The sequence below is a fragment of the Dryobates pubescens genome, chromosome 3, assembly GCF_014839835.1.
Source record: "Dryobates pubescens isolate bDryPub1 chromosome 3, bDryPub1.pri, whole genome shotgun sequence".
Classification (NCBI taxonomy): domain Eukaryota; kingdom Metazoa; phylum Chordata; class Aves; order Piciformes; family Picidae; genus Dryobates; species Dryobates pubescens.
In genome coordinates this window covers 32897876-32921715 of record NC_071614.1, presented here as the reverse complement: position 1 = coordinate 32921715, position 23840 = coordinate 32897876, and the positions used below count along the sequence as shown (strand labels likewise).

Below are 23840 nucleotides of genomic sequence, written 5' to 3'. Positions count from 1 at the left end.
TTAGTATGAAAAGATTCCACCAAAGCAACAGGACAGCTTCAGATTGTCATCAGCATCACAAGGCAGAGGCTGGTTTTCAGTGCTGCCTCCAGTCCTGCAGCTCTCAGGCTGCAAAAAAGTCTGCTGCAAAATTCCCCTCAGTCACAGCTCACCAGCTTGGGGTTCCTCTCAAATCAGTACAGTTCTCTTTAGCTCTGATCAGAAGAAGAGCAATACTGGGTTACTGCTCATCTTTATTTTATCTTTGAAAACAATGATAAATCACCCCAAACTGGATACTTACAGCCATATGCACCTTTGCATGTCTCAGGGAACATGAGTTTCAAGCAAAAGAGCTGTCATTCTGAATTTGCTAAAGTGGCGTGCAAATAATCACTAACATAAAGCAGACTGTGCCAGGCAGACACTACAGGTAGAACAAAATAATCAGTTTTAGCAAACAATCCTAACTCAGGGTTGTATAACCAAGATCAGAGAACCTTGGAGGAGTGGGACTAAGGCTTCATGCATGGAGTTCTGCTAGCACACTTACTGAATTTCTGGCTCTCTCTGTTTTAGCCTGCCCTTTTTGAGGCTCTTAGAGCAAATTTCTCCTGGGATGAGATGATTAGTGATTGAAAGTGACCCATCTAGAGCCCAACACTAGGAAAGCGCTTCTCCCTGCCTAGAATTTGTGTGCAGTGACAGCTTTCTTCTGCCCAGCCAAGTTTCCCAAGATAGCAGTTACAAAGGAAATGGCAACCATACAGTCAAGACGACAATATCCTACACGGTTTGGACAGTTGTGCCAAGTCCCTCTGCTTGCTGGAGTCAACATTATTGCTACGTCACTATGTCTTTACCAGCTAGCAGATCCACTGGGCATTTTGGCACTAGCCTCGCTCTTCCAAGCACTGCCTGCTCAATTGCTCATTCATTCTCTTTCATTTTAAACATTCAGATCTAACAACATCATGCAAATTTTATGCAAAGTAGCATCTGCAAGTCTGACATATTCACTAAGGCTTCCTTCTCTTGCACCAAGTTAAAAATAAATGCCCTATAAAGTCTTGGGCCTGCTAAGGCAGAATGTGCATTCAGAGAGTCTTTTAAATATAACTGCTAAGAGCATCTCTCCCTTTAGGGTCAAACTCCTTTTCGTCCCTTCTCTTACATGTTCCTTCTGCCTCAAGGATCTCAACAGTACTTTGGGGAAAAGTGTCCTTGAAAAAACCTACAAAATAACTAGGCCTATGTGTTCCTAGCTCTCTTACTTGAAATTTAAGCTAATTTTCAATTTTTAAAACTCTAAAGAATACAGGTGGTGAGATAGCTCCAACATGAAATAAGAAACCATTAGAACAGACTCATTGCTAATACTGATTCTGAATAATACTAGTCGAGCCAGACCTTAGGTTCAGATTTCAAAGGGTCTCCCACACTAGAGCTGCCCCCACACTAGAGCTGCCTTCACTTTTGTCCAGGGAGAAGCAGATTTGTCCAGGCAAAGTCATAAGGATGCCAACCAGATAAGCATAATGTTAAAGTATGTCTTAAGGCAACAAGGAAAAGAGTCTGTAAAAGGGGATACTGAGCCACTGCTGAGGTCAGTTAAGACTTGCTGAGACGCTTGGCCACGTCCGCGTAGGCTTGCTCAATTTCTTTGTCTGCTGCACAGGTGTTGGTGAATTCATCCCTGGCATAGGCATTCTTCAGGTACCTCCACAGCCCTGCCATCTCTGCTGGGAACTCAAAGTTGCGGTATTTCTTTGCAACAATCTAAGTCAAAGATAAAACACAGGTTAAAAGCTTCTGGCTGGTGATATATCTCCAGAGTCCATTCTAGAGAGCTTCTTACTCTTTCTTGTCACACAACTAATAGCAAAGGAGAGCAATGTTTGGAGACCCAGGGGTTTTGACTAGAAAAGCCTGGAAAGTGACTATTGGTTCTCCCCTATCATGCAAGGATGATACTTGGGTCTAAGTACAATCTAAATCAATGACCTGGTTAATATCACCAAATTAAGACTTTTATAGTAATTGAATTTTATTAAATTTATCATAATGGTTGGGGGGGGGAGGGAGCAATGAGTCTTATGTGCATCACTTAAAGCTGAGACAGAATGTAAGAAATATCTGATCAGCCAATTCTTAAAAAGCAAGATAGCTTTAAGGGAAAGGCATCAGTTCGAGTTACATATAACATGTTTTCATATGATGTATTACATTTACATTTAACATTATATGATATTTTTTATATATTGTATTTCTATTTATGTAATATATTTTGCCTGGCCAATGGTGTCAGAGGATGTAACCATTTACAGCTGTTGCAGGGCTGTATCCGTGTTCAGGCAAAGGAAAAATTCAGGGTGGTATGGAGACCATGACTGAGAAACCAAGATGATTTAGCAGACATTAGAAGCAGAGGTATTAGGATAAACTGGGGGAGAAATGGTTATTTCAGGATTTATTAGACCAGGAAATTGTCTATCAAAGGAAATTTTTGATTTCTAAAAACACTTGGGCACTTATTCAGGAAAATAGTTGTGTGTGTACTTAATTTTAAGCACCTGTATAATCCCATTGAAGCCAATGGGACTAATCTGTGCTCAAAGCTAGCTGGTTGGTTAAGTAGCTGGTTGGTTAAGTAGCTGGTTGGATTGGGACATTTCAGTTTTCCTGTAAGAATATACCATATAGAATAATCCTGTGGTGACAGAATGAAGTAGCTGATAGGAAGGGATGGATTAGCTGATTTAATAAGTGCTTCCAATCTCTATTTTTTCTGACAGTATAAAATCGTTCCTGGGCACAAATTACATACATATGTGCCACAGAGTTCCCCTTTATTTTTTAAAGCACATGGCAGAGATGTTTTCCATCTGAGATTTCTTAGGACAGTCATATTCTCAGAAATGACGATGATTTGGTTTTATTACTAGGACCACTTGGCATTCGCAAGTTCAAATCCTGTCCTAAACTGCATCTAATTAAGCATTCTTGCCTTCAGTGATGCTTCACACACACGGAAAAGATAAAACCTGCTGGGCAACTGAAGTCAAGATTTTCACAATTTCCAGGACACATCTTCCACCAAATGAAAAGTGTCTTAATAATCTACCTGTTTTCTTCCACCTGTAATATGTTCTACAGGCAATATTCCATGACTATGCTTGTCTGAGAAAGATTTTAGTTCTCTTTTGACATGTTTAATTTCATCCCAGGGAACGAGGAACTAGAAAGAGGCCACACATTTGCTACTGAGGTCTGACTCTAACATTATAAGTAAACATGAGTCAGAAAAGAGGTAAACTTTAAAGGATATTATCAAATTTCTTACCTGGTAACTTATGTGCTACTTCTTTTTTAATTATTTTTTTTTTTATTTTTATTTTATTTTATTTTATTTTAATATGTGACATCAGCTCCCAGGCTCAGTTTATGTTTTGGCTCTCAGAGCCAAATTAGATGCGTGACTTGGCTTTAATTCCTAACTTATTTTCTTGCCAAGGTCTGCCAGGTACTTGCTTTATTCTAAAGAAACATGTAATATGATAAATTAAATAAACACAATCTTTAATCTTTAGAAGTCAGGATGATGTACACCACTTGTACTATACCAGTGACTATTGTGCATCTCAAATCTTGGACCTCAGCAGCAACTGATTTATAACTTCTCTGTGTGAAATACCAGCTGGGCTGCTGCTCTTAAGTTATGAATGGGTGGGAAGTGACTAAAATTTTGGCATCTCTCTTAAGAAAAATGTGAGGTAATTAATAGGAACTATGCAGTTATTTGCAGAGGGTGAAAATAAAGAGGTGGGATGCCTAGATCTTAATATTGTCTTTGCCAGTAATTAGTGGTGGGACAATTTCCCCATGTACTAAAGTGTGCTATTCTAGAACTCGGGACACCTCTGCTGAAATACATGCTGGCTTTAGCTCATGGGCTTTGCAGCAGGGCATCGTTTTAAATGCTTCTTTGACCATAGCATGACATCTTTTACCTTGACAACATGGAGTTTGGGCAGAAGGTTGCAGTCAGCAAGAGTCAGGTCATCTCCATCCAGAAACTTGCGTTTAGACACTTTCTCCTCTTCAGTGCTGTTTGCATCAATCTCCTCTGGCAGAGGGGTTCTCAGGTAGTCATCCAGCTTCTTCAGAGCCTTCACCAAGCCTCTTTCAAGGGCTTTTCCAAAAAGCAAAGAATAAGGGATTAGGGCATAGTAAGAGTTGTTTAGAAGCACTCATTTTCAGTGGCTATGGCAGTAGCTAGGAAAAAAAGACAAGAACCATTTCTTTGCTGCTAATTTGTGCTCCAATGCCCACACAATCTGATGACAAGGTGACACAGTAAAGTCTAGTGAACTGGAGCCTTGCATGCTAATAATTTATTTTTCTAAGCAACCAGGAAGGACTGTAATGAAGCAGAATTTTCTAGCATTACTTCATCTCTAATAAGTTGTAGTTTTACTATTTTAAAAACCTTCCAGGGTAATTAAAGGCAATAGTACTAATTCCAAAGATGCTAACCAGAGCTCTGTAGAGCTGGAAGATACACTACAACTGGAATGAAGGCAATATGATGACAATTATAAATACAATGCTACACAAAATTGAGATGAGATGAGATGAGATGAGATGAGATGAGATGAGATGAGATGAGATGAGATGAGATGAGATGAGATGAGATGAGATGAGATGAGATGATGAGATGAGATATTCCCCTCACTTCAGGTTCAATTTAGGTGCAAATTCTCCTTTTGATATGTCATAAGAGAAAGGAGGTTTTTTTGAATTCTCATCAGAATTACTAAAGACCATGTCCCACACTACTGCTGGTTACAACAAATTCCAGTCTTTAAATGCCACCTAGACACAATATACAGCAGAGTGAAATTTTTTTACTTAAAATATCAAGCCAGGCACAGAAATTTTGTTCATTACTGGCAGTATAAGGGAACAATTTGATTGCAATAATGCACTAGAGAAAGCTGTATGTAGGTTTACATGTTATTTAAACTGCAAACACCCTGGGGCAAGAAGGGTCTTTTGCATCTCTGTTCGAAGGGTTACAAGCACAATGGGGTCCTAGCCCGCGACAAGTGCCCCAAAGTGCTAAAGCAATATAAATAGGAAACAGCAAGAATTTACAATGTGAAAAAATAACAACATGACTTGTGGGCTTGGGGCCAGAATTTCAGCTGGTGAAAATTACCTGCAGTGATTTATACCTGCTGCAGATCTGGCCTGGAGTCAGCATTTAAGGCGTAATCCTGTAAAATCTTATATCTCTGAGTAACTTACAGCCATTTACCTTAGGAGAGACTACTCAGTGCTTCAAGTTACTCAGGTGGTGTAGCACTGGAAGGGTCATGGAGATAAATATATTTATGGAGCATAGTGTAAGCTTCAAAAGGCTGCAGCAATCACCCTGCATAGAGCAGCTTGCTGGCACAGGTAGTTCTGCTGGCTCTGCTGTCAGCCACCCCTGTGTTTTTGGCACAGAGAGAAAGGCAGCCTGTACAGGGCCATTGAGAAAGCTGGAGCTAAACATCATAGAACATGATTTCTCTGCTGCCCTAACATCCATTAAGCCTTGTGCCAGTGGTGGAAGTCAGATTAAGCTGCCTGATGTCTTGCTCCCACTGAAGCTTCTTGGCAAAGCACCAGGGAACCATACCAGCTCTTTTGTGGCTGACTCTTAGACCCGGTGGTAAATCCTGGCTTAATTGATTGACTGGAGAATGACTGTGATCCAACTGAAAACACCCCAACAAGCATAGCAGGGAGGGAAATAATTTTATTTCTGAAAGCAGAGCATCTAAAGCGACTGAAGTGCTGCCATCCATAAAACAAAAGTGTTGCCATCCCTTATTTAATCAATTCAAATTGAATTTTGACACTGACATTCTGCCATCAGATGCCGGCAGTGGTGTCTTTAATTGTCTGCAGCTGCAGCTCCACCGCACAACTTCTACTGAAGGGCAATAACTGCCACAGCCTGTAATATCCCCCCATGTGGCAACACTCACAAGATTTAGCAATCTCCTCTTGGTTTGCCCCATAACACCTGTTGAACAGATAGTTCTCATCTTGGTCAACCCTGGACTATGTCCTCTTGCAATGAATTAATTTAGAGAGAGAGTAATTGAATTACTGTGATTTCATTCAGTTTTGCTCATCCAGATTTTAGAGAACTGGCTTAACACTGAGCATTTTCGAGTGTCCCTGTCACCCAATAGGACTGTCAGTTTCCTGAGTCATCTGTACAATATTTCTGCTATCAGTGCTACATTAGATGCTTCATACTAGCCCATGGGGTCAGTTAGGTGAGTGCATGAAGACAGGAGTGGCAGGTAAGATGTGTTTATGTAACTTTTCTGGAACTTATTAGGGTTGGGGTTGGTTTTGCTCTTACTGATATATCCAAGTGCGTCATGGCTGTCTCAAAAACAATGTCTGGAGTGAAGCCTATTTGTGACAGTGGGGAAAATATCTATCTGAATTCATACTTGGCCCATGCATATGGCAGCTTTAGGCCAGAAACAAGCTTATGTTCAGAGTTCAAGGCATCTGTGACCTAATTCACAGGCTCTGCTGGAACTCACAGGATCCTGGCATCTCATTGTGAAATCACCACATGGTCAAGACCATCCTATATCCATATAGTCAAGAACTGGACCATTACTGACACCAGTGATCCCACTGAATTAATCAAAACTTGTCTGACTCTAGTAAATCTCTCTGAAGAGTCATAAAAATAGAAGAGTAGTGAACAAGGGAGAACTGCTTTTCCCCCTCCTGCATAGTGACAATTCTGAATAGCTAAGAGAAGTAAGAACCAAAAATTGCTATTTTTAAAGCCTGTCAATTGTTTTCAAGGCATTTTTTGAAATCCATGTGCAAATACCCATGTTTAAAGTCCTATTTTCTAGGTTCCCTGATACATTCAGATTTCCTTATATGATCTGTAGTTTTACATTCCTTGAGAAGGAGCTCAGCACAATCCCCATTCAAATCAGGAGGATGCATAAAAGAATCTCAAAAATATTGAAGCAAGAGACTTCTAAGAGACACATCTCAGACAGAACCAAGTGTCTAACATGGCTGTAGGTGGGGGAACTAACCTTCTGTTTGAATTCACCAGTCAACCCCCCAGGAGAGAGAAATGTCAAAAGCAGGTGATTTTTTTCTTCTTCTTCTTCTTCTTCTTCTTACAAAACCATTGTGGAGTATATATTTGTGGGTTCATATTACTGAGCAAACTCAGCAGAGGAAGATTTCACTCTACACTTCCCATACTACACCTAGTTTGTGAAAATCTGAATGACTCCATCCATTGTCTCCACTGAGAACACAGGGGACAGCAGGCACTCCCCAAGGCTGTAGTCTTGTGAATACCAGTCACAGCACTAGACTGAATGAAGACATCTTAGTAGATATGACTGACTAAAAAGTGACTAATTCCCCATTTGTGATGCACTACCCACAATGAATTTCAGAAGTGGCTAAGCAGCTTATTCCCTCTGCAATGTATCCTCTTGGAAACGTTATTAAATAATAATAATTGGGGGAAAAAAAAACAATTCAAAGACAATGGAACTGAATTACTGTGATTTAATTCAATTTTGCTGATAACAGCAGAGGCTCCACTGCAAGTCAATGGGTGGCATTAATCTTCCCTGAAGTAAATTAAATAAGTAGGTTTGAATTAAACACCCTGAGCTTCCTTTGTAGTCAATGGAGTCTTCTCTTCTACACTTGCATTAGGTTACCCCTGGATGAGCTGTGTGGAGAATTTTTCCTGAAGTGCATAATCTCAGCTTTGGTAATGTCAGGGTGAAGGAGTCACTTTTGCAACACCAAGTGGAACTGTGCCTGAGAATGTGGCTCTGTGATGCTTCTGAAAGTTTTACCTCTAATTACTTCCCCACTCTGCAGAGTTTCAATATGTGACCAGCTCTGTGAGAGGAGCCCTGTCATCGTGTTACCCACGCAACAGCTACAATGCCTGAACTCCTGAGAGCCATCTTTCTGGACAGTGAAATCACCAAATACAAAAGCACCATCACTGTATTGCCTCCACAGTGATGTATTTAATATAACTTCAAATTCCATGAAGATCTACCAGTGTATACACAAAATCCATGGTGAAATCATCTCTCTTACCCTTCAGTAGTCTGCTCTGGGCCACTTATGTAGCCAAAGACAACTCAGAGCAATCACAGTCCTGCCATGTCATCCCACCAACAGTAAACAACGATATTAATAAAATAAAAAACAAAACCACACAACTGACAAGCTCTTTGTGATTTTCCTTCTCCCTTCAAAACTATGCTTTTATACAACTTTGCTTAATACTCCTGAGTTAGAAGCCAGAAAAATAGCACTTTCCAACCTCAAAGCAACCACAGAACACTTAATGAATGAATTACCATCTGTCAAATGCAGAGGGTGAGGTTCAATTTAGCTGATGATACCTAATTCACAATGACGCTCTGTTTTCAGTGAAAGGTTACTTGATGTTGAACAATAAGATTAACAAATCCTGACATGCACAGAAGTACAAATAACGTAACAAAAGTTAATAATTGGCAAAACTGTGCTCTCAGTTACACTGACATAAAAGAGGAGTAACTCTACATTGTCAACAAGCTATTCCATATTTACTCCAGCTCAACCAAGACTTTGGCTCTGTTACTCAGCTCTTCAAGCAAAAACTTCCTTAAACTATTAGTCTGTGCAGCTATTTCCAGGGGACAAAGAGAAATCCTTGTGTCTTGAAGTACTTATACCACAACTGAAAAAAAGACTGGAAAATGTAATGCATAGAGCAATTCTACAAGTTGAGAGGAGGGCCAGATGACAAAGATTCATTACTAGGTATTCGGGGTGAAATCCTGGCCATATTGAAGCCCATGGAAGTTTTGCTTCAGTAGGATTAGGATCTCTCCAGCAGCTTTTAAAGCCAAAAGGAACTGTTATAATCAGTTAATCTGACCTCTGAAGTAATACTGGCCATAAAACTTCCAGCATCATCTGTCGTTTCCATCTCCATTTTCTATGGGTCAAATAAGGCTGAAGCAAAATAGAAAGCAACTAGAAAGTAGTAAAAGAAAAATGGCTCAGAAGAAGTAATACCAATTCAGGCTGCTCACACCCACAGCACTTGCAGAGGTCAGACAAGGACTCTTCTTCCCCTTTCTTGAACTCCAAATATTTCCTTCCTTGTTTAATGCTGGGACAAGAAGAAATAGCAAAGCAGACAAAACACATAAACACCAATCTCCGTGGCTTGAAAGAGCCACTGGAAAGCAAATCATTCCATCCTAAAATAGTAGGCTAGGAAAAGCTGAATTGCCACCACCAGAGGAGACTCTCTCTCCCTCTCATTCTCATAGGCAGACTGGCTACATAAATTTAAACTAGCTAGAACTAGGCTTGTTGACTCCTATTTCATGTGTCTGAGGATTTGCTGGATGAGGATTTTACTTCATAGCTATTATGCAAAGAGCTACATGCACAGAGTGCAAGAAGAACAATTTATTCTTTGGCCAACTTGAATTATTCAACTTATGTTAAAAAGAGCAAAATTTTCCAAACCAGCTTAAAGCAAAATAGCATAAGGTCTCCAAACAAATATAAAACCCAAAGAAAGCTGTGTTTTGAGATGTTGTTTAAGTTGTGCCTAGACAGTAAAATATTTTTTCACGTCACTTTTAAAGCGCTGGCAATCTTCAAAATTAACATGAATTGTCCAAATTTAAACCCCTTTTATTTCAGTAAGTTTAGGAAAAAATACTTTTACTTCCCAAAACAAGTCATCATTCACCAAATTCAATCCACATTTGCTAATAATTCAGGTTACTCACACCACCCATGACATTTTTGTCATATAAAAGTTTTGTCACAAAATATATTCTTGAAGCTGAAGTGAAATATATGGGGCTCTCTTCATAAGTGAGTACCACTGAAAGCACAGTGACAACAAGGCTTCAAAGTCATTGAAGCCCAGCAACATAATGGCTATTGTAGCTGTCACCTGAAACCACCTGAGACTGATCTTGTCAGAACTTCAACTTTCTTAATTGTCAAGCCCAGGTAAGTTCAAGAAACAATGAGCCATGCACAAAAATGAACAATTCCTGCTGCTACCCTGGGTCACTGATTGATGGGGTTTTTTTTACTGCTTTCTTCCACGGCCCTATGGTAAGATTTATCCCATAACACACGCAAATGAACTTGGTGAAATATGCAATGAGGGAAAAGGGGGAACAGTATATAAATATTCACAGTCTCACACAAACAATCTGGATTTATTTTTCCTTTAAAAAAACAAACCACCTTTCCTGATCACTTCCAGATTCACCAAGTTTGATATTATATGAGACCCAATACTGTTTTCTGGTAGGAGAGGGAAACCAGCTAAGAAACAGCAATTTAAGGTAAGAAAATAATATCATTCTACTAGTCTGACAGCCTGATTAAAGACCAAGGATTCATATTTTCACTGTCTTTTTTTCTCCATCCTGCCTTTTTTTTTTTTTTTTTCCAGGCAGGCTCAACAGAGTATTGTAACTTTAATCTGTACAGATTAATCCTTCTTACATGGAGGAGCTGTGACTGCAATATGTGTGCCACTGTATTACATATTGAATAGTTTATCTTCCCCCTTGCGATCTCAATTCCCTTGGGATTTGAGTGCTGCCTTGATTTTTTTATGTTTAGCCATTTAAGAGACAGTTACTTCGGCTAAGCTGGTTATGTAGGTCCCCTCTCTTATCTCTGGTGGGCAATTCCTTCCCACTGCCTGAAACATCTGATTTAAATGGGTGTGACTCACTCCATACATGCCCTTCTTACCACCTGAATTACAGATGGAGCCTAAAGGACTACCTCAGACTAAATACTTAACTGTCAGGAAGGTAAGTTAGGCAACATGAATCCTACCCTTTGAATAAAATTTCACAGTTCACAAAAGTGATGTAGGATAATAGCTCCCTGTTGTGTGTTGTGTTGGTTTTTTTAATTACTTATATATTAGGGCTTACTCCCCAAAGGGCAAGTACATTCCCAATTTGAGTATTGCAACATCCTTCCCAGGAATATTTCTGCCTTGTAAAATCCCCAGCTCCAAGCAGTGTCTATATCAAAAGGCAAATGAATGGGCAGTCACTACGAGAGCCATTGGAAATGCAGAGAACAAGGATGGAGGTTGTACACTCCCATGAATTCAAGGCATTTGGATACTCTGGGCAAAAAGGGAGTTTCTAGGGTGAGTCACCTCTCCTATTAAAGATGTTCCACTCTAGATAAATAATTCAGTATTCACTGGAACAGAGACTTGTGCATGTTCCCACAATAAAGGTAAATGCCCATACAATCATGCTGAAAAGTTGTGATCTGTCTGCATCTACTCAATGAATGAATCAACAAATACACAGAATGCATAAACAGAAGTATAAGAGATTAGTTTATCTTATTCCTCAACCCTACTTTTCTGGTTAGAAGTTTCCCTTAGAGGAGAGGTATTCATACTTGTCCTTCAAATCAGTCAGAGCTGGGATTTGCAAAGAGACTTTATTCCTGTTCAGTGTTCATGTGAGCACAACCCCAGGGTGGGATAAGTCACAAGAACGCAGGCGTACAAAAGCAGATGGCAACACAACTTTGGTCATAAGCTGCCTCTCAGACATGGTCTAAACCAGGCATACATAATTACATATTTTCCACATATGTTGGCAGGTATGCTCTATATATATCCAGTGAGAGAAACTGAGATGCTAAACCCCAGGAGCACTTCACCCACAACTCAGAAGAACACGGAGCTGAAATAGACCTGTTGGACACCCAAAGTAGCATTAGAAATGCAGACACGTCAAAAATCTATTGATTTACCTATGGATAAAATTCACCCCGCCTGATTAGCCTCTGAGTGTTAGGCAATTAGTCCAACTTAGTTATCCAAGTCTCCTTTATAAATAACAGTGAAAAACAGGCACTACTAAAGGAAGTTTGTCCAGCTTTAGATCCACATTTTAAGATAAACTAAATTGCTCTTCACAAATCACTGGTCACAAAAGAAGCCAAGATTATTGAATGACTAATTTATAATGTTTTTAGATACATTTAGGTGAGATGATTCCTCCCTTATCACCCCTTTTCCTTTCCCTTCCCTTTTCACCCCCTTCCCACCTACAAATCCTTTATGACATGGAGTGATCAATTAAAACTTCATCTCAAAAATTTATGATATTTTGACAAACCTGTCAAAACTCCACAGAAGGTATTTCTCAGTCTCCAAGACATTGAGACCTTGATTCCCCAGGTATCCTTTCTTAAGACCAGAGCACAATGATTCAAGGGTTAAGAGGTTGCTTGGATTTAGGAGACCTGAGTCTCTTTTCAAGCTTGTTTTCATGACATTCATATACATTCTCTGCCTTCCCATTTCCTATATACAAAATAGGGATAATAGCATTCTTCAGCCACACAGCTTACATTGGTAAAAGTAGTAATACACCAGCCACGGACTTGTGTTTCAAGGGCCTTAAACAGTAAATGTTACAGAAAGGGGCATCATCCTGTTTTTGTGATACCCATCTATCCTACTCTCAAATTAAACCTAGTTAAACAAAGCAATCAATAATATCTTTAAAAAGACAATTAAAGACCTATTTTTCAAGCATCTAGAAAATGTGACTTGCTTTAGTTGTACCCTGAAAAAAACCCCTCAGATTTCTTCCTTCCCTTATTCAATTTTACAGTGGAGACAAGACATAAATGTATTACTCGTAACATCAGCATGAAGAATGCAATTGGAGCACCTTCAAATGCTATTTTTGAAGAAGAAAACCCAGGTGTTCAAATGACACTAAAAGAAGAGTTCATTTCCAAGTCTCTTAGGAGTCCAAGAGACCCCCAGGGCAGGAAGCAAGTGAATGTAAAACTACTGGCCTACAAGTGCCCCAGGAAGAACAGTATCTAACTTGCATTACACAGATCATTGTAAGTCTGTAGCTGCACTTAAGTGACAAGCTTCATTTTTAGTGCATGTCCCTGAGGGCCTAATCCTGACCTCTGTGATGCTAGCCTTGTGCAGGTGTCCCTAAACCAACTGCACACAAGCAGCAGCTGATTTGCATCAGAAAACTGGAAAAAAAGCCACACACACCCCCACGCCCCCACCCCCCCTAAAAAAAATTAATCAAACCCTGCAGATTATAAACCTATGTACTTGTAGTACGAGATTATCACTCCAGTATCTTGATTTTTAAAATGCTCTATGCTTATTTAGAGTGCAAACTTTTGTTTCATTACCAAAGAGCAAACAAGATGATTGTGGGACTAACAAAGAAAAACTAAATATATATCTCTGCATTAAAAAAAGAGTAAAGTTTGCACCTGGTTGAGAGTTCATCTGGGCTTTAGCAACAGTGCTGTGGGGACCCCTTGTGTTCTAATTATTAAGTAAAGAGTATTCCCATACAGACCATTGGCACTTGCATCTTTAATATGAATTTCTTTCAATCCCAGGCATGTAGAGGAATAAAGTTTGGGTTTGTTTACACTATGATAATCCAAATTACACTCCAACAATTTGAACTATGTTACTTAACTTCAGGAGGGATGAAGGTACAGGAGAAGGAAACCCAGAAATACCTAGCTAGCAGAACCTGAGGATAAAGTTTTAAGGTTTATTGAGTTCCCAAATCCCTTAGTTCACTCAGCAAATCTCAGTCTGAAATTGTTTTGTTGTAATGTTTCCAGCATTTTCTGCCCTTTGTGTACAAAAATTGTTACTCAGATGCAGATGAGATTTACAAATGACTCATATCTTAAGTCTTTCCCATTGTTTCTCTGCTTTTGAGAGGTTTGGGTTTTTTGTTACAAGCCCCATGAAATGACTTAGTGATCATCATGACTATGCCTCAACTTAACCTCTCTGGAAAGAAAGAAAAAAAAAGTAGAAGCAGAAATAATTATAATTATAGCTGGATGTATGAAAAAATTTCAAGCACTAGTAGGGAGCTCATATTCTCTCTGTTGCAATTCTATTGCTGCCACAAATATTAAAAACATTTTTACCATTTCTGGTGTCTCCGATTAAAGAAGGCACTGGAAACTACACTACTGGTTGAAAGGACCAGTAACACAAGGCTTAAGCACTGGAAAACAAGCCTCACAATTTCAGGTTTGAAGAGGCTCTTTGTTCACCATATCAGAGAGAAGGCTTGTAGGACAATGCGCACAGATGCTCACCCATGGACACAACACCTGGGAAGTGTGAAAGAGCTCTTCAGTCTTGCTGACAAAGGCACAAAAAGATGTAATTGATGGAAGTCAAACAATTTCAGTTTCCATGTTGCCAAACAATGAACTGTTTAAGGAGCAAACAAGGAGAGATGGGAGGAGAACTTATTTCTTGGAGGGTTTATAATAAGAATAGGAAAAGGCAAGATTTCATCCATTTCTGGCAGAAATAGGAGGAACTGGGATGGAGTGGGATACAGTTGCATGGGCAGATCATTGCACTTTAAAATACCCAATATTATCTTTTAGGTCTTGAAGAAGGACTAAGGTAGATTGACTGTAACACCATTAACATTACAAGGAATGTGCTAATGAGCATTAAGAAAATGACTGTAATTATATCTCATGCTTCAAGACCTAAGATGCTTGAATAAAATCACTGTACCTTTTCTCCCAATACAAAATTAATCAGACATGTCATGAAACGTATCCACGGCTCTCAGCTTAATCTCTTTTAGAGATGGGAATTGTTGGACCAGTGCTTTGGAGTAGTGCAGGAAGTGTTGATGAGTAGATGTTCAGAGTCATTCTGATACCAGGTTAATGTCCAGAAATATATGACTAGCTGAATCACCAAGGGCTCACTGTCCCCTGCAGGGCAGAATATAGACCACCTATTGCCATCAGCTGGGCATCTCTCATCCAGTAGATTTCCCCCTTTGGTGCAATATCACGCACCAAAGACATTTCCATTTCCCCTATTCTCTTCTCTGATGGAAAACAACTTCTCTGCTAAAGGGTGAAATACTGAAATTTGCTCAATAAGCAAAATGGACTGCTATTTGTAGGAGATCACAGAAAATAACTGAAAGGTCTTCTAGCCTCAAACTCTGTCAAATTCTGAATTATTTTTTTTCTGCAATCAGAAGAGCCACAATATTTGGACAAGAATTATGTCTCCAGTTCCCATTTAGTCACCTTAATCCCAGCTAAAGGTCAACTATTTAGGATCTGGTCTAATAAAGAAAACTAGCAACATTGATTCTCATCTATGTCTCATTCTTCTCATCCCTGTTATTTTATGAAGACTATTTGCATGCATAAAGCAAAAAGTCTGGTTTGGGAAAAACAGATTCTGGGCCAATTCTTCTCCCTTTGAAGTTGTCAGCAGTTTTGCAAACTAACTTCCAGGAGCCAGTCACTGGGTTCTCTATCATGTGACAGCTTGCACTACAGTTGCTAAATGCAACAATCCTCTCAGGACAGTAAGACCAGATGGGTGCTCAAATCTGGACATTTGATTATATAAGTTTTAGACAAATTTACTGAATTAGGTCATAACTTCATCTAAGTCAGGAATATACTTGAGTTGCACTAAGCATATGGGGAGGGTGAGGGAGTTATTCACCAATGAGAAACCATAGACCAGTGAAGTTAAAACTCAATTCTAAATAATAATGTAATTTAGGCCTCCCATTCCAGTAGTGAGGCACTTAATTCCTCCCAGGACTGCTGCGCCAGATTGCTCTAATCCACTTCCAGCTGTGCTACTGCTCCTGTGTGTGAGCATGGTAGCTCGGCTGGGAAACAGAACAAAGCATCCCAGTAAAGCCGGCAGCACTTGGAGGAATATTCAAACACACAGGGGAAATAATTCCCTCTTAAAGAAGAGCACCTGCAACTACCTGCATTTTAGTCTAGGCCTGGCCTATGCATATAGGCTGTGATTCAGCAAAGGCTTGAGAACGTGCCTTAATTTGACCATATCGTTAATCTAATTGCCCTCAGTATATATTGTTAAGTGTTTTTTAGGGTTTCACATATTCTGTGTCTTTAACTTCTTTTGTTTGTTTGTTTGGGGTTTCCTGTGGGGCTTTTGTTCATTTTTTTCTCTCCCTCTCTGTGGTATACTGTGCCTTCAAAGCTGCTTCAGCAGAGACGTGTCAGAAAATGTTGTCTTTACATAATTTTCTGTACATAAACACATATTAAAACAAAACAAAACAAAAATAAATTAAAAAAAACTCTAAATATTTACTGTTCCCAGAATGGCTTCATCTGGGACTGTTAATCAGGAATTCCAAGACCCTGCCTTGGAGGGCTTGCAGTCTGATCACATCTGGACATACGCAGAGTTTTAGGTTTAGTTTTATATTGTTTTCAAATAGTATTTTTCACACGTCCTTCAGGAAATCTTCATACCTTAACTAGCAAGGTCTAGAAGAGAGACCACCACCAAAATTATAGGAATATTAAAAAACCTATTTATTTCCAAGATTAAGATGATGGCTTGTTTTCAGTCTAGGTAACTGAAAAGCTCTTCCTTACAATGGAAAAAAATAATAATAACAAAATCAGTTCTTAGTTTTGTCAGGTCTAAAGATATTGGTCCTTAAAGCTGTCACTGGTACCAGACAGAATATTGATGGCTCTGGGCCTCCAGCCAGCCTGAGTTTGAACACCACTTTCAAAAAGTTATTTCTCAAGCTAACTTATTTTGCAAACTGCTGTTTCTGAGCATTTTAGAATCAGTCTTTGGTTACTGAGCAGAAATCAGATAGAGCAATTTAGGATGGATGATAAATGCAACTTGTGGCACTACTTAACAAGCTAGCACACACAGCTATCACTACTGTTTTAGTGGTCTTTGTATGTGTGTTTTTATAAAGAGACAGACTGGAGAACAGTTTTATTAACATATCATGAGTGAGTTATATGGGTCATCCCAAATGAATGGCAATAAAAGCTTTATATCACACTCACCAACATGTATTTGGTACTTTATGTACCACAAATGTTGCAGAAAAGCTATTTTACATATGTTTTAAAGACTGGGTATTTTTTTTATTAGGGCTGGTTTTGTAAAGCTGCCAGGCACTTTAGCTACCATGAGCCCAGCAGTATTCATCTCAGAGGGAGCCATAAAAACATGTTTAAAATGTTCTGAAATGGCTTTTTTTGTGTTTCAGAATGTCAAAGTTAAAGATCTGTCATCCTGATAAATTCCATCAGAAAGCAAGTGTTTTTCTCTGAAACAATTTTAAAGGCTATTTCTAGTCCTTCTTGGTTTTATAACAGAGAAAACTTAGTGTCATCACAGCACAGAACAAATTGTAGTTTGTGCCAGACCTTGGACAAGTGTGGGGGTTTGTAGTGGAAAAGAGAAGTCCTAAAACTAAAGAGAAGGAAGGAAAAATTAATAGCAAATGTACATACAGACATCACACATGCACACACATATATATTTATACTTCTATGTTTATGCAGCAGCTTGAAAATCTGTGCAAAAAGCATGAAGCATTAATGTTGGTCCTGAATTTGAGTCTGATCCAACATGAAACACTGGCACAGGCTGCCAAGAGAGATGGCAAAAGGCTCATCTCTGGAAACATTCAAGGTCAGGTTGGACAGGGGTTTGAACAACCAGATTTAGTAAAAGATGTCTGCAGGGAGTTTGGACTAGATGACCTTTAAATAGTCCTTCCAACCCAAACCATTCCATGATTTTATTATTCTACCCCTGTCATAGGAAACTCTGTATCAATTACAAGGGCATTCAAACAGCTTTTTAAACTTTCTCTGTTAAAGCCAAGAGGAGCTTTGCCAGGAACTTTTGCTGAACAGAGTGTGAAGCCTTTAGGCAAACAATAGGCCAGAAGGATCAAAGACCAAGAGCAAACTCTATCACATTTATAGTTATAAACTGACCCCTCTGGATGTGAGAAGCCAGGCTAGAAGGAAGACAGATGACCCCTCAGCCCTTCCCCACCATGTGCGAAGATGCTTTCAGGACATATATTTTGCTCTCCTACACCATCCAGCTGCTGGAGACCAGGGTAACCTATAGCATCCTGAAGCTCCTACCTCAGCTACATACATCAGCTCAGGTGCCACGTGGGGTTGCAATCCAGAGCTGTTTTAACTATGAATGTTCTAGGTAGGTTTTTGGAATGAACTGCTTTTCTGCTTAATAAGGCTTGCAACAACTTCTAAAAAGAATCAGAGTACACCATTCAGACTGTGTACGAACCTACACTATGGATCTAACTCTCTCTTAGCAGGAGTAACTCCACAGCATAAAAGTGATGTAGGCCAGTTTTAATTCCAGCCCTCTGTGTGTGTATGTCTACTGTACACATACATACATAGCACACAAAGAGAGACATTTCCCACCTCATGCACCTAACCACAAAGTGTGATGCAGCTACTGAAAGAGGTGAATGGCATTTAATCACATGCAAGTTAATGATTTAAATGTGCTTTTATTTTTGGCCTCTTGATGTAAATCCAAACCAGACATGTGGAGTCCTCTGGTCAGACGGCTGGAAATTCCTCTGTATCAAGTCATGTTGGTGGTCTCCCAGCTCTGAGCCTTCTGAAGAGCCATACAGTGAAATATCCTTCCGTGCCACTAATGAATGCGCCCACCCACACTGGAGCTGGTGCCCCCTAAGAACTTAATTCAGGAACAACTTTTTAAGCTCATAAATGAAATCAAAGGGCTCATTCTATGAGGCAAAGAACTTAAAAGTTTAGGCAGGATGGTTAATGGGTGGTTGCTATAGATTGTTCCCTTGGTTTGCAGTATACAGTCTCACAAGAAGAAATAATAAGCAGGATACCAAATACGTACAACATTCCAATTAATTAACTTTCATCCTCCTCCAATGAATACATAAATTGTTTCTACCCTGGTAACTGTGCAGCACTTAAGTGACTTGCTCAGCATCAACCAAAAGAATCAAAGTAAACTTACAAGGTCTTGGTTTACTTTCCTGTGCACAGACAAGATCTCCTAGATATTGTTTACAATCACTAAGCAACCAAAACCTCTGCATTTGGCCATGAAACATTGTGCAAGGGTCTAGTGTACCACAGTCACTAAACTCTCCTGAGGACTCTTGTTCCTGTGTGAACGAGCACTTGTCATTTCAAGCACAAGCCTGGTGGCAATGACCAGAGAAGTGAAGAACCCAGTTGTGCTACTGAAGCAAGAAGCTGATTTAATCTTGCAATGAGGAGATGACTCTGTCAGAGTGGCCTGTTATAAAATTATCAAGTGACATGGGGGGTGGAAGGAATCAAGCCCATTGTAATTGAACTGACTTGAAATAATAAATGCACACACTTTCTTTAAACACAGCTTGCCACATCCTGAGAGTCTGGAATCAATTCCTTCCCTTTCAAGAAGCTTAAAAGTGGTGGGACTTTGATATGGCATGTGCATGTTTGCTTCTGGGCTTACAGCCCTCGCCAGCCCATTCCAAACCTTTCAACGTTTTTATACTATAAGACAGAGAAGTTAGAAAAACAAAGATGGAAAAAAAGACTCTGAAATTCAGGGAACTATTAAATCGGGGCAGCCTAGCTGCCAAATACCTTTGGTAAGTAAATGAATCATGATCAATAACATATTGCCATACAGACTCACAGAGACGGTTATCACCTGCTTCTGTGCCAGGCATAAAACATAATGGTGTGTGGCTAATGAAGTACTGCACGAATCCAGAAAGAAAAAGGAAAAAGAAAAGGAAAAGAAAAAAAGGGGTGGGGGGTGTGGACGGGTGCTATTTTTCTCTGTAATGTCAAAGCATTTTACTTCAAAGAAATTTTAACTCATCCAGAAAAAAACATCTTTTTTTTTTTTTTTCCCCATGAAAACTTTGAGTAGGTCACCATGAAACACTTCTCTTTTGATGATGTTGCATTTGTAAGTGAAACCGTCTTGATAGACGGAAACCTCTTTTGTTAAGGGGATGTTTCAGCCTTGATTGTAAAGCCGCTTGCTTTGTATATTCACATATTTGCCAGCAGAGGGTATCACAATCTTAGAAACAAGCAGACATTGTATCATTGTGTTCATTTGCATACAAAAACTCAGGCACCCGCTAAACCAATAAACTACAGATCTTGTTTTCTTCAGTAACTTTTCCACTATCGGGGCCAGGAGGGGAAGGAATAATTAGCCACATAAAGGGACAAACTCTGTTATCAGTGGTACCACCTCTCAGGACAGGAAACATTGTGCCAACATAGTCTGGTGATGGCATCACTTAAGCCTACCATTGTTTCATGACCCTCGTGGTTTTGCTATAAACCCTCCTGGAGGGAACACCAGCTTGGGTTTAAGTTTGACGCGCATTAAGCTTGCATTAATTCTCACATCTACTGGCTCATACTGCATAAACCTTATTATCCCAACCACTTCATGTCACTTTTCTGCAAAGGTGTAATAGTCACATGCTGTAGTGAGAGCTCATGTTATGCAGACTGCATGATCTCTGCTACACCAGTATGCCGGGGCCGGGGTGGGGGGGAGGGGGAATAAATAATAATTAAAAAATATATATACGTATATAATTACACCTAATTACACCTAACCCACACTTCTCACATGTAGAGATAGGCTAATGCTGCAAATTCCCATCCTGATATCCCATGCATTAATAAACTCACCTCCTTTCTCTCTCCAAGTTAAGCGAGTGTAATTCAAATAACCTGATATTTGGTGCTTTAGCCTGTTTGGTATGCAGCATTCACCTATTCCCAACTAAAGGGAACTAAAAGTATTTTTTACAGTATTTTATAGCACTCTGGGTTCTCCATTCTAGTTCAGATTTAGTACCTTTTTTTTTTCCCCCCTATTTTTGTGTTTTGGTCATGTGCAACTCTTGGTCACTGGGTGTGATTTGCCAGATTAGCCCAAACACTTGAGCCTGCTGGAGCTAGGAGCTGATACAGAGGATGACTGAGACAAGTAATACCTTCATCTGAGACCTGAGATGTATAACAGATTTTAAGATGACCACAAGCAGCAACCTCTGTTCTTTTTGGATCTTACCTGCTCATATGAAGACAGGGAAGGGTATGTTCTCCTAAGTAATTACAATTTACATTTCTAAAATGCTTTTTGTTACTACAGAACTCTTAGCCTGGAGAAGAGCAGGCTCAGGGGTGACCTCATTGCTCTCTACAACTACCTGAAAGGTGGTTGTAGCCAGGAAGGGGTTGGTCTCTTCTCCCAGGCAATCAGTACCAGAACAAGGGGACACAGTCTCAAGCTCTGCCAGGGGAAGTTTAGGCTCGAGGTGAAGAGAAAGTTCTTCACTGAGAGAGTCATTCATCATTGGAATGGGCTGCCCAGGGAGGTGGTGGAGTCACCATCCCTGGAGGTGTTCAAGAGGAGATTGGACGTGGCACTTGGTGCCATGGTCTAGTCATGAGGTTTGTGGAGACAGGTTGGACTCGATGATCTTTGAGGTCTCTTCCAACCTTAGTGATACTGTGATATAACTACATCCAATTTTATATAGGAAAGACAATGCATCAGAACCTGCTGCAAAATGACATGTACCAGATCAAATTCTCCCCTCTTCCCCCTCCCCCCCACATAAAAAAAAAAAAAAAATAGGTTCATTAGGAAATAGTATACAGTGGTGCTGTCCTTTCTTTTTGTCACATAGTCATTTCACTGCTCAAGATATCTAACACAACTCCATTTTCATTAACTCATCACCTGCCATGCAAATCAGCCTTCAGAATAACTGCTGTAGATTCATATGAACTGGATAAGAAAGGGGTTAAAATGTCCCTGGGTTAAGGAAAAAATATATTCCTGCTTAGCCATTGAAAACAGAAAGACAAGTACTCTGCTAACATTGATGTCTACTTCTCACATCTCATAATCTGCACTCATATTCCCAAGGACGCCAAGGTCCTCAGGTACCTTACTCCATTGACAGAAAGAACATGTATGTACTGCTTATACTCTGCTTGTCTCTGCTTTAGTCTCCTTGAGCTGCAGCATCCCAGTTGCAAAAAAATTAAGCTAAAAACTTCTAAGAGGAAAGCTGAGTTTCAGTATGTTCAGAGATAGAAATGTTTCTGGATGTCACAAGGGCATGAACCAGATAACAGAATGGAGAGAGGATGTTTGCAGAGAACAAAGACTGTTGCTTTCCTGCAGTTGAACAACTCTTTTTTTCTATAATCTCGGTGCGCTTAATTGTCCCTGAGAAGCATTTTCCTTTCATCTTTGAGATTACTTTAAACCAAGATTTTGTTTGGCCAAACCAGGGAAAGCTCTCATTAAAATCACACTGCAACAAGTAAAAATGTGAAGATCTGATCATGAGCACTTCGCAAGGTTAGGCTCCTTATCTCTAGGTAGTGACCTTGAATTCAAGCTCTGCTTATGACCAGATGCAAATTTCTCTAGGACAGTTATTAGTGGCTGCTGCTGTCACTCCTTATGAATTCAGGGGTTTACATATTTCAGAATCACTGAGAAGTAACACATTGGGATTATGCATATGGAGAGATACCTGTGGTTGTTTTAGGATGCAAAGGACAGCACAGTTAAATTTAAGGTTTACAGTTGCAGAGCAGACTATAAAAATTCCTTGTAAACGGCCAAGATACTTTATTTTTACTGTAATACCTATTTAATCTAACTTACCTTTCTTTTACAGCTTCCAACAGAGGTTAGCTGAGCAACCCACCAGCATTATATGGAAAATTAGCCTTTTATCATCCCATGGAAGTGAAGCACTATAATTACTTCCTTCTGTTAACAACTCAAAAATATTAAGGAGCAGATTGTTATCTGACATAAATCATCATTTACCCATTTTCATATCATGGGTCAGCCCCAGGCAACAAAATATAATCACACAGATTAAATCTGTGGCAGAGCTGGAACCTGAAAAAAATCCAGTCTTCTGTGAATGACATGATATGATTTGATATGATATGATGATATGATATGATATATGATGTGACATGAGCACATGTTGTTTTTAACACCCCTTGGGTCTCTGTCTGTGAAACTAGCAATTTAAGGTGAGATGTTCACCAGTGACTGCAAATATTCTGCTAGATTATCTCAAGGGATATGGCAGTGTAAATTCATTCACTCTCATGGAGCAACAAAAGTTTAGACTAGTTGAAGTCTTGTTTCACTGAATGGAAAGGAATCTGGAGTAAAGGGGACAGCACAAACTGCCATCCACTTCAAGCCACTTCCACCTTTTCTGGTGAAGAAGCTGGGCTGTATGGACAGAAGTCATGACATGGCAGTTGGTAATGGGGCCACCAACCACACTGTGGCCTGTTTTATTTATTAGTATAGATATAGTTAATTCAGCTGTGGACATGTGAATTGAGTCTACTGAAGCAACCATCTCATGCTTGTCAGCAGCAGTACCTGATGTTATATGGACAAAGTTTACAATAGCACCATGCCATTTCTAAGGACACAGACACTGTGGCACATTTGGCAATAATCTTACTCACCAGCATTATCCTGCTGCTTGGTGTTTTTGATGTATGCAGAAAATTTGGAAAATATATCGATTCCAGCAGTGTTTGATTCCCGGTGCTTGGCAGCCAGCTTGGGGTACCTGAAAAGGGAGAAACAGTGCAGAGAGTAATGTCTTGTTACCAGCAACAGTGATGAGTAGAAATATAACTTACAAGAAGAAAGAAAAAAAGCCCTGTACAAGGAACTGTATTTAATGGTGTCATTTATCTCAAACCAACAGCTTGGCAAGTCCCTCTTAATAATAGCTGTGCTGGTCAAGGCAGGTGCTCAGTTAGTTACA

The 23840-nt window shown here is 39.7% G+C and overlaps 1 protein-coding gene across 2 annotated transcripts in view; it reads right to left on the bottom strand.

The window, feature by feature from the left end:
• Positions 1 to 426: 426 nt before the first annotated feature.
• CLIC5 (chloride intracellular channel 5) overlaps positions 427 to 23840 on the bottom strand; it is a 71224-nt gene continuing 47810 nt past the window's right edge. For both annotated transcript variants that reach the window (XM_009905297.2, XM_009905298.2), the window contains exons 4-6: positions 23533 to 23639; positions 3990 to 4171; positions 427 to 1758 (exon numbers count right to left, since the gene is read on the bottom strand). In XM_009905297.2, coding sequence (XP_009903599.1) covers positions 1591 to 1758; positions 3990 to 4171; positions 23533 to 23639 — 457 coding nt within the window. In that variant the 3' untranslated portion in view covers positions 427 to 1590. The remainder of the gene's footprint in view (positions 1759 to 3989; positions 4172 to 23532; positions 23640 to 23840) is intronic.